At 41.4% G+C, this 17,350-nt stretch overlaps 1 protein-coding gene across 3 annotated transcripts in view; it reads right to left on the bottom strand.

Annotated features, from left to right (window-relative positions):
• Window positions 1-12,976, bottom strand: part of SLC44A1 (solute carrier family 44 member 1) — a 205,738-nt gene extending 192,762 nt beyond the window's left edge. For all 3 annotated transcript variants that reach the window (XM_082615135.1, XM_082615134.1, XM_082615133.1), the window contains exon 1: window positions 12,817-12,976. In XM_082615135.1, coding sequence (XP_082471261.1) covers window positions 12,817-12,852 — 36 coding nt within the window. In that variant the 5' untranslated portion in view covers window positions 12,853-12,976. The remainder of the gene's footprint in view (window positions 1-12,816) is intronic.
• Window positions 12,977-17,350: the final 4,374 nt, after the last annotated feature.

Genomic DNA, 17,350 nt, shown 5'->3' with positions numbered 1-17,350 from the left:
GTGAGCCATGGCCGTTGAGCCTGCGCGTCCGGAGCCTGTGCTCCGCAATGAGAGAGGCCACAACAGTGAGAGGCCCACATACTGGAAAAAAAAATAAATAAATAAAAAAAATAAATAAAAATAAAAAAATAAAACTCAGATTAAACCTTTAAAAATTATCACCAAAACTAGAATTGCATTTAATTTTAAAATGAAGTATCTTATTAAAATATTATTTCCATACGTGCATAACTGAAATCTACTTCTACCACCAATGTCCATTCCGAAATGTTTTTCTTGATGTAAAAGTAGGGCTAGTTTCAAAATATATTTAATATGCTAGACTTTAAAACTTGATGTTTTCAGAACTGTCTTCCAATACTTGAAGTTTTTAGAATTTATGAAAATACAAAATCACATGCAAAATCAGTTTGAAAACAACTGAGGTTTTAAAGCGCAGTTTAGTTCAAACAAACAAAAAACTCCAGCTTTGCTCCAGTGGTAAAAATCTCTGCCTTTGTAATTTGATCCCCATGTGCATGCAAATCATTTGTGCCACAGTCTTCCAACTTCACCATGGCCATTTTCTTCACCCTTTCCTTTCTTACTGCTCTCCTGAGCCTTACTGATACTATTAAATAATGTTAGTATCAATTACATTAACCCTTTCAGAGGCCATGGGTCTCCAAAGACTAAATATATAAATATATATTCCTTATTAAAACTGTATTCTTGAGAATCTGAGTTACGGGGAAAGGACACAATTGCAGTCACTTTTAGAAAACTTACTGCCATGATAGACTTGTTCAGACTTAAATTCTTAAAAGAAAATGCAGAAGGGCCCAGGAGGAAATGCACAGCAGTTAAGGGTCCCAGGAGTCTTCAGTTTATAACCACCACTTATACAGACCCTGCTGCAAATTGTTACATTCTTACCTCTGGTTTAGGGTAAACTGACTGAAAACCAACACCCACCCCACCCAAACACACATACACTTTAAAGCCAGAGTAAATAGTAAACACAGTCTCTGAATTTCAGTGACAGAAAAGTGGTATCTAAGCTACATTTAATATACTATTTAAATATAGTTCTCAGTACAGCAGAAGGAAGGGAATGCAGTGCAGCAGGAAATGCACATTTTGAACTACCCCAGGCTTTACACTACTTTGGGGGCCTTGGGGCAAGCTGCCTAAGCTTCTACGCCTCAGTTTCTCTTTTTTTTTTCCATTTAAGTATAGTTGATTTACAATGTTATGTCAGTTTCAGGTGTACAGCAAAGTGATTCAGAACACATATATGTATTCTTTTTCAGATCCTTTTCCATTATAGGTTATTAGAAGATATTGAATATAGTTTGCTGTGCTATACAGTAGGTCCTTGTTGTTAATATATCTTATTTATAGTCATGTGTATATGTTAATCCCATACTCCTAATTTATCCCCTCCCCCTTTTCCCTTTGGTAACCATAAATTTGTTTTCTATGTCTGTGAGTCTATTTCTGGTTTGTAAATAAGTTCATTTGTATCACTTTTTTTCTAGATTCCACATATAAATGATACCATGATATTTGTCTTTCTGTCTGATTACTTCACCTAATATGATAATCTCTAGGTCGATCCATGTTGCAGCAAATGGAGGCTCAGTTTTTTTGTTTTTGTTTTTTTTCTTTTTTGGCCACACTGTGGAATCTTAGGGATTCCACAGGGATTGAACCCGGGCCCCAGGCAGTGGAAGCACCGAGTCCTAACCACTGGACTGCCAGGGAATTCCCGAGCCTCAGTTTCTTAATCAGTAAAATGGGGCTAACACTGATACCCATCTCAGAGTTGCAAGAATAAAATGAAATTTATTCTATGAGGGCAGACAACTAGGGAATGAAAGCAGGGAAAACCCAGTGGTCTGCTCTCATATTCCATGCCCTTTCCTTCCCCTGGGAGACCACCTATCCTTACAGTATCTCCTTTATGCATATGACTTAGAACGTTTTCTGAAATCCAGTTCTGGATCTTCAACTGCCTATGGGAAATTGCTACATGGAGTATTAATATCATCTCAAACTCAGTTCACACAAAATTAAATTCACCTTCCCCTCCCCATATTCTAGTCTCCATCTCAACTCCCATGTCTGTCAATTATAATACCCTTCTTCCACTATACAGTATTCTAAACCGGTTTTATCCCTCTCCGTTATCCCACATATCCAGATTAAGTCAGGAGAATCCGTCCTATTTCAATTCTATAATGTCTCTTCTGTTTCCCATTTACAATGTTGGTTCGAGTTACTGAACGGTTTCCAGGGTGGCCTGTTTCCCTTTCTCTCACTTCAGGAATAGGCAAGGCTCCAATTAATCCTCCTTACACTCTCTGAAAAACCCTCCATGGCTGCCCATTTCTCTCCCCTTGGAATAGTAGCCTTCCCTACATGTTACATTTCTCTTTATTCTGGCCAGGTCTCCTTTGCAAACGGACACGCAGTCAGTTAAAGGCTTCCTTGCCTTTGTTCAAGCTGTTCCTTTCACTGGAATGTCCTCTCTTGTCCCTGCTTTATACTAAAATCTGTCTATCCTCCCACATTTTCTAAACCCATCCTTCAAAGCCAAATCAAGGATGATTTTCAGGAAGCCCACTCTCCAACTAGTCCATCCTTTCTTAACTTCTCCACTGAACTCCTAACCACCCAATTTAGCCTCTCCTTATTGCTGTTCATTTCACCCTTAACGCTCATCTTCCAGACACAGTTTAAAAATTTTGGAAGTTGAGGTCCCTTTTCCAAAACCCAAACACAGGATTTTTTTAGGGGGGTATTAATGGGTAGGAGAACATCTAAGAGCCTTAGTTTACATTAATATCATAATGGCTAAGATATTTTCATGGGGTGTGCAGTTTGCTACAAGCCTGTGAGATAGGTTTTATTATTGTTCCCATTTTACAGCTGGGGAAAATGAGGCACAAAATGTTAAAGAATTTGGCCCAAATAACCCAGCTGGTGACAGAGCCATACGGTCTGGCTATACAGCCCACACTCCTGCCAGTACAAGATGGTGTTTAATTCTCAGATTCTAATATCCTTTTAGAGCAGCAGTAGGGAAAGGATTTCTTTAAAGGATGGCAGAAGGCTACTTACCCATTAAGGGAGGATCATTTAGTTGGGGATGGTGAAGTGAAACACATATAGCAGACTAAATTCAACTGAATTTTATATTAAGAAAAGTTTTACCTCAGCAACATTATGTTTAAAGTTAAACTATTTTGCTATTACAAATAATGCCACATGTAATCTAGCATTTACTATACTTTTGGATTACTAAAGGGTGTCAACTTTTTTATGGCTTTCAATGTATGTCATCAAACAGTGTCCCAAGAGGGTCATACCATTTCAGCAAATCAATAAAGTATACTTGAGTTGAAACCACATGAGCAATTAATATTATCCTGTTAACTACCAAAGTTACAGATGAAAGTGGTGTCTATGTACCCTTAATTTGATTTGATTATTAGCAAGACTGAACATATTTACATATAGTTTACTAATTCTCCTTCTGTAAAGAAGCAATTTTTATACTGTGAGAGATCTTTACATCATAGAGGTATTCTAAATAATGAGTGAATCTTCAGTTTTACTATTGCTATACCAAAAAACAAAAACAAAAAACCCCAAAATTAAACAGGAGGAAAAAAAAGACACTCTCTTTCTCCTCTTCTATGCTAGTATATTCCACTCAGTATTACCGCCCCTTAAGTGCATCAGGTAGGGGTAGAAAGAAAAGGGATGAAAAAGAAAACTTTAGGGGAAAGGAGGGGAAAAGAAAGAAAAAATGAGTACCAATCGGACAGAGATAAACACACAAAGAAGTGAGAAGAGGTAGAAAAGGAAATTGAGAGCTTGAAAGGGAAGAGGTTATAGTAACCCCCAAGTTTCTCTTGGGTCCCACTGTTGTGGGAAAACTGATTACCTACTTAACCATTATTCCAACCTTAAATGCTCTTCTTTATCCAGAAGCTATGCTTGCCTCAAAATGGGAAAGAAGCAGTGGGGTGGGGGAGAGAAAGACGGGGCTTCAGCAGTGGCTAGACCAGTAGCACTAGGGAAATAGGAAGATAACTGTGTGACTTTCAACTATGAACTGTGAGGTTTTATAATGGAGCTATAAGCAAAATGTTAGGAAACACCATACAAGTGTGATTTTATAGGCAGAAGAAAATGACAAAACTATGTAGCAGATACCATTGGCTGCCTACTCAGTCACCACTCTCCCCAACAGCCCCAAGCCTTAGTGGCGGAGTCCTAATTTCGCTCTGGTATTGCTCTACCCTCCACCTGACTCAGAGGGAAATCCTGGTTAGTCTAAGCCAGTTAGAGTGCCCTTGCCTCCCCCTTGCTAGAGATTGTTTAGGGATGAGTATGCAGCCCTCCCTAACTCCTACTGAAAGAAAAAGCACTGGAGATCCGGCAGCTCAGCGTGAGTCTGTGAGAGTCACATCCATCTTGGGATCACAAGGGGAGCTAAGTGAGGGAAAAACTAACTTCCTTAAATGACAAAAAGAGACAACTCAGGTCCGTGTTGACATCATCAAGCCACTGAATTAACCAAGCTGGAAGCCACCCTACCTCTCAACTTATAAGAGATAGTATAAGTTTTCCTTCATGTATTAGCTATTTAGATTTAAGGTTTTTCGTTTCTTAAAGCTGAATCATCTTAAGTGATTCATAATGAAAAATCTTACAAGATCATTATCATTACCATTATCATAATGCTACCAAAAAAAAGAAGCAAACTTTAATACCTTCCCTGCTATCTTGAAGTAAACATATATTTTCAATTTTTCCATCTTTTTGCTGTTTTCCTTATTTTACATTATACAAATGTATCCAGAAATCAAACAGGTCTGTTCAGCAATCTTCAGCGTATCTCGCAACCTTAAAAATTAGGATAAAAATAGCTTTTAATAGTTTCCTTACTAAATAAATGTCTAAATATTTGATTGCAGGATGTTATAGAGAGCAGCTAAGAAAAAGTAATATTATTTTAAAAATTCCAGTAGTTTATCAACCAAATGTTTTTTTAAGTAAATCTTACTATACAGCTGATATGAAATCAGAGAGGAGTCCATCGGGGGAAAAAAAACACCCCCTAACTTACACCTCTACAAGTACACTTGCTTCACACAGGAGACGTATACCTGCAACAGACAAACTGCTTAAGACAGCTGCTAAAACTTCTGTTGAGAATCTTCTTCGAAAGTATTTGTCCTTTTATGGAATTCCCTGGCGGTCCAGTGGTTAGGACTCAGTGCTTTCACTGCCTGGGCCTGGGTTCAATCCCTGGTGGGGGAACTAGGATCCTGCAAGCCGTCAGGCACCGTCAAAAAAAAAAAAAAAAAGTATTTGTCCTTAAAAAAATTTTTTTTTACACTGAAGCCCTTGGGTTTTTTTTTCCTTTTTTTTTTAAATTTACTTATTTATTTTTGGCTGTGTTGGGTCTTCGTTTCTGCACGCAGGCTTTCTCTAGTTGCGGCAAGTGGGGGCTACTCTTCGTTGTGGTGCGCAGGCTTCTCATTGCAGTGGCTTCTCTTTGTTGCGGAGCAGAGTCTCTAGGCGCACAGGCTTCAGTAGTTGTGGCACGTGGGCTCAGTAGTTGTGGCTCATGTGTTCTAGAGCGCAGGCTCAGTAGTTGTGGCACATGGGCTTAGTTGCTCTGTGGCATGTGGGATCTTCTGGGACCAGGGCTCGAACCCGTGTCCCCTGCATTGGCAGGCGGATTCTTAGCCACTGTGCCACCAGGGAAGTCCCTAAAAAATTTTTATATTGAATTTTACTTATTTTTTTAATAAGTAACTACTTTCCGTTTTTAAAAAATTTATTTCTTTTATTTTTTTGGCTGTGTCGGGTCTTAGTTGTAGCACACAGGGTCTTTGTTGCAGCGTGCGGGCTTCCCTCTAGTTGCGGCATGTGGGTTCTCTCTCTCTAGCTGTGGCGCACGGGCTCCAGAGCGCGTAGGCTCTGTAGTTTGCGGCACGTGGGCTCTCTCCTTAAGGCGCTTGAGCTCAGTAGTTGTGGCATGTGGTCGCCCCCCGGCATGTGGGATCTTAGTTCCCTGCAGGGATTGAACCCATGTCCCCTGCATTGGAAGGCAGATTCTGAACCACCAGGGAAGTCCCTATATTGAATTTTAAAACATCAGAGTCACTACAGTTGGAGTTTATCCACATCCATCCATGAAAGGAAAGAGACTTGAACAAATTCACTAATTTGTTCCAATATTTCACGAGCACCTACCAGGTACCAGGTACCAACTAAGCACAGAGAATAACAGCAATGAACAAAGCAGTCATGGTCCCTCTCCTCATCAACTCAGTCTAGACCAGGGGTTAGTAAACATTTTCCCTAAGAGCCACAGAATAAATATTTACACTTGCAGGCCATAAGGTCTCTGTCACAACTAACCACTCAACTCTGCACTGTAGCATAAAAGCAGCTATAGACAATGTATAAATGAATGCATGTGGTTTTATCAATAAAGCTTTATTTGCAGACAATGAAATTCAAATTTATATAATTTTTATGAAATAAATTTCTCATGTAAAAATCTTCTTTTGGTTTTTTTCATCCATTTAAATATATAGATACCATTTTTAGCATTCTTAGCTTGCAAGCCATACAAAAACAGGTAGCTGGCCAGATTTGGCCCATGGGCTGTAGTTTTGCCAACTCCTAGTCTAGACATTAACTGCATATTGCTTTAGGTGTTCATAGGGAAAATACATAAGGCTGTGAGAATTTAATGAGGAGACATGGCCTGGTTTGAAGGATCAAGGAAGCCTTTTCCAAACAAGTGACTCTGAGGCTGAAACTTAAAGGATGAGTATCAGGCAGCCAAAGGCCAGGGAGAAAAGCAAAGAGCCTTCCAAACAAGTGAAAAGCATGTGCAAAAGCTCTAAAAGAAGAATACAGTCTCCTGAAGAATCTGTGAGGTTGGAGCGAGCACAAAGAGTGAGGAGAAGCATGGTATGAGGTGACAATGATGCTGGAGAGAGATGGAGACCAGCCCATGCAGCACTGTTGGCTAGGATCCGTGATTCTGGTCTCTGTCCTAAGAGCAATCAGAAACCATTAAAGGGTTTCAAGTAGGTGGGGGACACAATCCCCACACAGCTTTGGATTTTTTTTAAGAGATCACTAAGACTGTGGTATGGAGAAAAATTAGAAGGAAGCATGAATGAATATGGGGAGATATGGAAGCAAGGTTCTGGCCAGAGATGACAGAAGCCTAAACTAGGGGGCTGGTAGTGGAGTTTAGAAGGTAAAAGAGGCAAGATATGGTGACCAGATAATAAGAGGCAGGTTTCCTATGTGCCTCCGGTTTCCAGTTTCCACACCAGGATACTGGTATCATTCAGTGAACCAAAGATACTGAAAAAGATGTGTGTGTATGTGCCTACAAATTTTGAGTTCAGTCTTGACATGCTGAGTTTGAGTTGCTTACAAGACATGCTAGTGGAAATGCTAAGTAATCAGGGGATATATAGCTCAGAGGCCAGGAAAAAATTGGTTTCAGTTCAGTAGTTCAGTTTGGGAATTGTCAGCATATGGATTGTAACAGAAACCAGAGAAAGAGATGGAATTATCTAAAGAAAGGGTGTGTAAGAGTGGGTATTAACCTAGGCAGAACATGAAAATCACCAGGGGAACTTTAAAAAATACCCCTGGACCAATGACATCAGAACCTCTGAAAGGAGGACCCAGGAATCCGTGTTTTTTCAAGTTCTCTAAGTGTTTCCTATGTGGAGCCAAGGTTGCAAAGATAAGAAGACTTAAGACATTAAGAATTAATACTAACTATAGAAAGCTCAAGAGATTAAGTGACTAAGTAGGTTTCTAGTCCTAGCTACCTCATAATGTATCTCTCTGACCTTAGACTACTTCTTATCTCTACATTCTAGTTTAGCTCAATAGAAAAGAGAGATAGTAGGCCTAGTTTATCTCTAATAGAGATAAACCAGAGCCCCCAAAATCTGAGCCAAATTATGAAATTGAAATATTTACTTCTTCTTTTTGGGGGTGGGGGGGTTTGGGGAGGAAGGAGACAGTAAAATAGCTACTAGCCAATTACTAGTAATAGAGAACATATTTCTATAAATAAATATCCTCTAAGCCAATAACATTTCTAAATGATAGGATTAACACATCAAATAGTATTTGGTAGTATTTGTTAAGCCTGGGAACTTTTTAACTGGACTAGTTTTGCTGTATTACATTATGTCATTCTCCAGCTAGTAACTGCAGCAAGTTCAAAAAGGCATGACTTTAACTTGGACATTCCTTAATTCAAAATGTTATTGAGTGGACCTTTTCTAAAGATAAAATGAACTGCAATTTATGATATGGGAAGCATGTATGTGAACGTAGAAAGAAAAGCACAGGACTCACATTCAAAGGACCCGGGGTAAAGTTTGGATTGATCCCTTAGTAGCTCTGAGACTTCAGCCAAGTCTCAACTAATGTCCAAGTCTCAACTGCCTCCCCTGTAAAATGGAAGTAAAGTCAACTTCAGAGTTACTAGAGAAATTAAAACATGAAAATGGCTGTGAAGAATAGGTATACAAAAAGTCTCACCATTTTTACATTACTTTCCAGCCAATTTTAATATTAACTTTGATTTACGTATTTGGAGGAATGGATCTTCAATGCTAATAGCATAGTATTCAGAAGAAGAAGAAAAAAATAAATTGTCTTCATGCTGTGCTTTTTTTATTCCAGTTAGAGCAGGTCTACTTTGCTGGACACTCTTCAAATTTCATTTTTACCCTCTGACTTCAAAGTTCACAAAGCAGAAGGAGACTACAGTACTAATAAAATTCTGTTAAAGAACAGTTAACATTCTCAAAAGTTAACCAGTATTTGTGAACCACTTGATTGTTTTTCATTACTCCTGAGACAAGATATGAGAGCTAGAAAAACACAGTTAAATACTTAGCTCTCAATTTGAAGACATGGGACGAGACCAGAGACAAGACCAATCTCTCCTAAAGTCAGAGAGATATGAGGGGCAGTTTGTTCAACCAGAAAGATTCCCCTCCATCCCTCTCACAATTTCTAAGGTTAGAACCAAAGGACACAGAACTTCAGAGCACTTGCGAAATCTCCTGGCCTCCAAAGCGCTGCTGTGAGAAATGATGATCTAGCCATTAACGACAAAGACTTTTGGCAATTTGCTAAGTAATCTTTCAAAAGCCTCCTTCATTCAAACTGGTTTGTCAATGGGAAAGAACATTTCATAAATCTGAAGATTTACAACTGAACTTTGAAGTTTAACATTACAAGAATAGAAATTATGTCAGGTTATAACAGAACAAACGAATTATGGAGAGTTGGGAATAAATTTTAAGAATCTTAGGGAGGATTACTGCTGTAAAAAGAAACTCATGACTATCTCACTTTTATGTTCTCTTCAAAGAGATTTTTAGGCAAAGGCTATCATGTATTGGCTTGTGTTGAGCAATTACTAATATTAGCAAGTAACTTGTAGTGGCCACAAATAAAAAAAATAATTAAGAGTTCTATAAATATATCTAAGAGTTCTTAAGATTCTTAGAAACACATATCTGATACTGCACAAATAATTTTGCCAATAATTTCCTCCTTCAACAGTAAAATACAAGTAAGTATAGAATGTGATGCTTTTCTTTTATCTAAATCCAAAAACAGGATAATTATTTTGATGGCAAATTATGATAACCAGACACTGCCAAGAAAATGAAAGAACAGACTACAAGAGATAAAGCAGTTTGGAAGTCAATAAACTCTTTTATGAGAGTCTTCAACATAGCAAGAGACTATGAGGGAAAATAAATTATATGTATTTCAAAAGTGAATTCCTACTACAAAGAGGAAACACACTATATTTACATTGATAAAACCTGCCAGGGCTTTAAAGGTGCTGACGATACCACTGAGAAAAGCTAAACTGAACTGCAGATTACCTCAAAGCGCATTGTTTTGATGTACTGTGCAGGTTATCATCAGAGTTTGCAGACAAGCTCTTTTAAGATGTTATAGCCACTGCTCCAACTAAAATATAAGCACTGAGCGGAGCACCAGGAGAAAAGAAAAAACCTGCTCAATTTTGCAAACTGATGGTACCATTGACAGAATAGGAAGGAATGTGGGAAAAGCAGGTGAATTTTAACTTAGTTCAAATTTGAGCTTTGAAGAGGGTGGCATGGTGGCATTACTCAACCAGCTCATGGAAGTAAAACAGCACATAGTTCGGGACTGGATTCATATTAAATGTTACTCGCCAGCCAAATGTTCAAATGTTCCAATCTGTGTATCTATATTCTGTTCATTGACTACTGCTGAGCAACTATTATGTACAAGGTATAGTGAGGCACTGCAATGGATACAAACATGTGAAAAATAAAAACAGTTCCTATACTCAAGAAGTTTACAATTCAGTAGAAGGGATGAAAGAAACATTCTGCCTGAAAATACAATCGAGGCCTCTATTTTGTTTCAACACAACTCATACAGATACTGTATTATCCTAACTGGTGATGCTACTGAAAGGAGCATTAAAATGCAGCAGATTGGTAACATTTCACAAATGAAGAATGATGCCAAAATCTCAAATAAGGAAAAAAAAATGATGACCAGCTCTTTGGCACGAAACCTCAATGCTCCACTTACACTACAAGTCCCTAAAGCTGAACTTAAAGGCACGTGACAGCTGTTGATTGGTTACAGGGATCCACAGAAAAAAAATGCACCCTTCGGAGTGCATGACACGCATCTTGTCTGTAGAACACAGCATGAAGGAAACAGTGGCTGCAAGAGGAGGAAGAAGCAAGGAAAATATATGGGACAGCATTCTGAAAAGTAAGATGTGGAGCTAGTCAAATGCAAGACCTGTTAAGCAGAGTTTTGGTCCAGCATCCATCCCTTCCAAACTTAATTGATTAAACACTGAACAAGCCATCCATAAACTATCCAATACTGTCTTAAAGGCATTTCATCTCCAAAAGAGGATGCAAAATAACCCAATTCTTAAAAGACAGGCAACAGGAAAGATACCTTTTTGGTGAAAATAATATTTAAGTAAATATTAGACGAATAGCACCCAACTAGATTCCTCCCTCTCCCCAAAAATCTCTGACCAGTTGAAAGGTGCTGTGTGATTCCACACCTTTATCTGTTAATATGAAAACTGTGGTCTACCGACCTCTCCTTCTTAACGCCACTACATATAGTTTTTCTCTGTTATTCTAACTGAACAGGAAGGTTTAACTAACTAAACCAGTCAGCCTGACTATGATCCTAATAGGAAAAGAAAAACAAATCAAAAAAAGAGTAAGCAAACACCCAAAAAAGAAGTAGACAAATAGGATGGATACTTAATAAAACATAAATGTCCTCCATTCATCTGCAATTCTAGTCATTTTCTCTCTAACAGATCTCATATTTTCAGAACAAGTATGCAGGTTATTTAAAACTGAGTTATATATAGTCATTTAGAAGCAGCAAAACACTTCTGGCATTATCACAGATGCTAGATCTCTGAAGGAATTTTTTTTTCCAAACTAGCATTTTTCTTCACCAAGAACGGACCAGCCTTTATTTCTAAAAACAAGAGCCCTTGTATCCCCCCAAAACAAACAAATCAAAGACCACAGTTACATTCTACACTAATGAAACTGTGAGATTACATCCCAGGCGTTGTCAGAGCCTATTTTTCATACACCACCACCAGACAGTTTGATGCAGTATTCCTGATTGCTTTTTATCGTATTTGTAAATACACTCACTAATCCACTAAATTAGGTAATTTACAAACAGGTCCTCTTAGTTATTAGTGGCCAGCAGTCAAGTCCTATTACGTTTGATCCTTACACAGTTGTCTAAACATTTCTATCCAGGTTAAGGGCTCGGATCGGCAAGAGAGGGAGGTTAGCGAAATCCGGATGGGGGCAGGGTAGAAGCTGGGAGAAATCTCCGCATCTCAGCCCTCAGCGACAACACTCAGCCAGTGCACACAGAAAAACTAAATTCGGCACCTCTTCCTCCTGTTACACTGGCAACAAAGAGGGAGTCTCCGTAACGATCCCGTCACCCACCAGGTGCCCAATCTCCTTCTCAGCCCAATCCCCGCGCTCCCGCAGGGGCCTCGGGGTGAGAAGAGGCCGCGGTGCCCGGGGTCAAGGCACAAAGGGGGGATGGGATGGGGTGGGAGGCGAGCGGCTAGAATCGGAGAAGCGGGTCGTAGAAGGGCTCCGGGATCCGCTTAAACACTTGAACCCGGACGGGGGGCGGCGGGCAAGAGAAAAGGGACAGAATATCTAAGAGCAGAAACTGTAATAAGGTGGGAGAGGGGTGAACAGCCCATACTGGGGGTACTCCTCCAGGGAGCACAGAAAATAGTCTGTGGATGGGGAGGCGGAAGACTCCAAGGAGGTAGGAAGAGAGGAGCCAGGCCCGGAAGACGAGGGAAGGGGGTGCCACCAGGGGCAGGGAGCAGACGCCCTTATTGCCTCTACCTGCGGGCTGGCGGGACGGGCCGCTCAGGTGTCACTGGGAGGAGGCAGCCAAGTCGGCAAGGGGCTGGGCAGAGCTAGGGGCACCCTGGGGGCCGCGCAGAGGCGCCTGCGAATCGGCAGCCCTGGGAGCCAGCGCGGGGGCATCTTCGGGACAGGGGGAGGCGGGAGGGGGAGGCGGGAGTGAGGGTCTCTGGAGTGCACGGTGGGTTGAGGGGACGCTCGCAGGTAGTGGGAGGCTGCGGGCGCCCGCGGCACGGCGCGGGGAGGCATCCGGGCGGGCGGCCGGGAGGCGGGAGCCCCTCACCTGCGCGGCTGAGGAGGCGGAGCTGCAGCAGCCCATGGCGGGGCCGGAGGAGCCCGGAGGCGGCGCCGGGCGCGCAGCTACGCCCCGGAGCCCCTCGGCATGCGAGCCGGCGGGCGCCCGGGGAGGGCGCGGCCTGGCTCCACACGGCTCGGCGGCGGCGGCGGCGGCGGCGGCGGCTCGGGCGGCGGCGGGTACTCAGGAGGCGGCGCGGCTCAGGGCGGGCGCCGACCACATCCCCCGGCGGCGGCTGTAGTGGCTGCGCGGCTCCCGCTCCGCTCCTGCTGCTGCAGCTGCTCCCCAGCGGAAAGGGGCGGGCGGCGGCGGCGGCGCCTCCCCCTGTCCCCCGCCTCCGGCCTCCCGCGCCCAGTCCCTCTCCGGCTCCCTCTCCCCGGCCGCCGCCTTCTCAGCGCCGCGCGTTTCTCCCATCAGACTCCCCGCCCCCAGTGCAGCGCCGCGCGGGCGGCCGGGCGAATGCGGCCAAAACGAGGCCGGGCCCTTCGGCGCGCGTCGGAACCTGCGCGGTGCCGAGCCCATTTAGCGGTGGCACCGAGGCAGAGCGCTACCTCGGTGCGAGAGGGCGCCTGAGGCTGGGGCGCCGGAGGGCTGGACAGGCTCGCAGCCGAAATGGGGTCGGGTTGCTTCCGGACCTGGGAAGCACGGGCGAGGCTTGCGGAGCTGCTAGCTATCCCCAGTAGGCGCGCAACCCGAGGACCCTGCTGGTTTCTTACCTTTCAGGTGAATGATTTTATCCAGGGGAAAGCGAACGCAATAAACCCCTGGAGAAGTAGTAGGTGATTGAAGACAGGGAGAAACAAGCAACTGTTGCTACTCGCCCCATTTTGCTGATGTGGAAACTGAGCCTTGAAGGGCACCAAGAGCTTAATGGAACGCACCCAAGGTCGAAATTGTTATAAAGGGCCGAAAATAGGGAAAAGGCAAAAAATTCTACAGGTCTGTCAATTCAGAGCCATATTGGATGTAAACGAAACTTTTTATACAGAATAGTCCACAAAAAACAATAAGCGAGTATTAATTCATCATGTTAAAACATATGTATACTGAGGGCACACTAATTTCCGGTAATTTACAGGCACTGGGAACAAAGAAGTGAACAAAAGAACCAAAGTTTCTGCTCTCTTACAAGTCCCTGTTGATACATGAATACGCTATGCAGTATCAACAAGTTAGAGTAGGTGCGGTCACCACCTTCAAGAAGTCTACAACCCAAGTCCTTGAGAAATCGTGTGAGATGAGAACAGTTAAAATGTGGCAGGAGTAAAACTAAAGATCCTGCTTGATATTAAGAGAACCATTTATGAGGTACCTTTTTATGTTTCCTTTCATCCTGTCAAAGAATGTCTTAAAGACAGAAGCAGTTAGAAAAGAAGAAAAAACGGAAGAGTATTTGCAAAGGAGACTCTAGAAGGCCTGACTTGCCAAATGAAAGACAGCAAGTTTTAAAGACTATTCAAAGACTAAGAGGAAAAAAATAGCACAGAAGTAAATTAACTTCACATGCCTTGAAAGGGAATCTAAGCAAAGGAAAGTCAAGATGGGAACCTAGGGACAGCCAAAGAAAAGGCCAAAGAATTCCCAGTTGGTGTGTTTCAATACCATTTCCTAGGTCTGTGACCAGGGATGCATCACTTCTGCCTCTTTCTCCTGGTCTGTGAAAAACGGGTAATAAGGATGACCAGGAAGGGTTGTTGTCAAGATTAAATACTATCTGAAAGTAGCTAGTAGGACGGTAAGGACTTAATAAGTACTGCTTGAGATTATTCTTCCTCTGCATTCTCCTTATGTTCCCTTCAAATTTGATCAGAGGGTCCACCATACCACTGGGCTAGTGAATCCTAAGTGTGTTACCAGTAACCATTAGGCCATTAAATAGAAGTGAAAAAAATAAAACTTTAATGGCTCTGGTCCCAATTCTGACTGTAAACTCCACAATTAGATTGTAAACTCCCTGAGAACAAGGGAAAACATTTTCTCCTTTGTATCTTTCTCAGCTCTCTCAAATGTTTGTTGAATTATTCAATGCAGCCAGGAATAAAAAACTTTCCCTTGAGATTTTCCCTCAAAGCCTCAAAGTACATCTTGTTTTTAACTGAGGGAGGAGGCTGAAAGTAAAATTACAGTCTTGAACAAGAAGCCATCTGTCTTCCTTCTTTATAATCAAGGAAAGGGCAGTTGTTTCTCTTAGCAGAGTCAATATGGGAGCATTTCTCTCAGATTATAAAAATCTTTTTGGCTAGTGTAGTTATTCTACATAGTAGCTAGTGCTTATTTTGTAATTAGAACTGCAAAAACTGATAAATACGTAACAGACTGTGACAAGTGCTTCAGAAAAAAAAAATGCATTTCACTTTTTTGGGAGGTCTCTTTCCTCGACAAGGATGATGGGTGTATATAATTGAAAGGGAGCACGTTCCACTGTCCTTGACTGATCTGAATTCCAGTTTTCCCTTTAAGGGTTAATGGAACTAAGAGTTCTAAGGTTCTGCTAGGTGCTTTGTCAATATACTAATTATGTATATATGTACCATATATGCATATGAATGTTATGTTTTTAAGTTATACCTTGTCATTAGCATGAAAGAAACTAACAGCTCCCAAATTGATGTTCTGTACCTTCTAAGAATGAGTCTCTTTCCCACCCCTCCCCCTACCCAAAGAAGCCTCATAAAAGGAACGATTTAGAGGGGGGCAAATTGCTGCTTCTTTTCATTCTTTCTCATAAACAAGCACACACAGTATTCAATGAAATTAAATTACAGCAAATTCAGAAATCCTGAAAGGGAATTTTTTTCCACTAGCTAGTGATCAGGGTACTGATCTTAACCACCCTGAGGTGTCATCAAGGCAAACCACTTGGGAAAGACTTGGGTTTGTTTTTCTTTTAAGAAAAAGGGGTGTTAAAAAAAAACTTATGTAAGAACAGCATCTGCACTAACCAGGATAAAATTATAAGGTCTATCAATCTTGATGCTGCAGGGTAAAATCAGATCACCAGCTGAGCCAGCCAGAAATGCTTCCCAGTGGTCTAGTATTGCATAATTGGCCGTGTGAATTCCAGGGTTTCCAGCTTCAAATGGAGGGTTTGGTGCTGGTCACTCACCGAGGGAAAACACTGAACTAATGGTCTTTCCGGAGATTTTAATAAAGCCCGACTCATCGTTCACATGATTTCAGGTTTGGGGGTAAAAGAAATATAAATGCATCCATATGTGTGTATGTCTACAACTGCTCAGAAGAGTCCTCTATTAAAAACAAAAATTTTTAAGCGTGGCATTTGGTGCTTTGGCTGTGTTATTTACATTTTAGCACATACTGTGTTCACAGCCGCATCCCACACAAGCACATTTGCCTCGGCAGAGCCCTAGCTTCCATGTCCGCCTCACAACCTCCTCCTTCAAGCTATTCGCATATCACCCCTGGGATATGCTCCAAAAGTGAAAGCTAATTGTAACCAAGGGCTGTAACTGTTCATTCATTACCAGAGATGCAAGAGCAGTTCTCTATTTGAGAAGACTGAAATGTATCCTAGCGTCCTAGTTAAACCCTGAAGTTAGAAACCCCTGAAAAGAGCTTCCCTGAACTCAGGCATGTGGCAGAAAAAGACAACATTGTTCCCAGCAAGACTCCAGTGAGAATCATAATTCCTTAGCTGTGCAACTTTGCTCCTGCCCACACTTGTAAGTTGATGTTTCTCCAGTGTTAATTAATAACTCTGGCTTTTATTTATTTTCACTGGGATTTCCTTTGCAAGTTCAGACAACATGTAAGTTCTCTAAAAATACTTGATGTGAACTTGTGTTCACAGGGGTGTGGCACTTCCCTATTACTTTTCTGAAAGACATTTCTTTTAAATCTGTAGTTATTCATTTATTCAGTTTGTTTTTATTGAGTCCTTCTTATGAGCTAAGCATGTTTAAGTATCATGTATGCAAACATGAGTCCCAGGGATCTGACCTAACATAAAACTAGTGTTCATTTTTATTTTGGGGTGATGGGTGAGGAAGGAGGGGAAGGAAGGCAGGATTATGAATATTCATTTGAGAAGGAAAGAGGCAATTTGTAAAATAGGGAAATCCATTTATTTAACAATATAGTTCTTGAGCCATTATAATGAGCCAGATACTAGCTAGATGCCAAGGATTCAAAGATGAATGAAGGACATTCCTCACCCTTAAGTCGTTTTACATTTTAGTGAGGTGGAAAGACATTTAAGCCAAGAATGAGAGTATGTTATGTTTAAATATAATGAGAAGAATGAGTCCACATGCTATATAAGCTCAGAAGCCACAGATTATTTTGTTTGTAAAAAAAAAAATTGCTGCATTGTTTTTTCCCATTCCCCTTTTTTTCTTACCTCCACTAGACAAGTTCCCACTGTGTATCATAAGCCTAGAAAAGAGCTTGGTACCCAGGAATGTGTCATAAATATCTCTTCAATGAATGAATGAATTTTCTCAGTATGAGTTCCTGGAAATTTAGATTTGTAAATTAAATGCCTACTAGAATGTCTCAAAGA

The sequence above is a fragment of the Mesoplodon mirus genome, assembly GCF_964341445.2.
Source record: "Mesoplodon mirus genome assembly, chromosome: 1".
In the NCBI taxonomy this organism is placed as follows: Eukaryota; Metazoa; Chordata; class Mammalia; order Artiodactyla; family Ziphiidae; genus Mesoplodon; species Mesoplodon mirus.
Note: the sequence above shows the minus strand (reverse complement) of the source record. Positions and strands in the feature narration are given on the sequence as shown.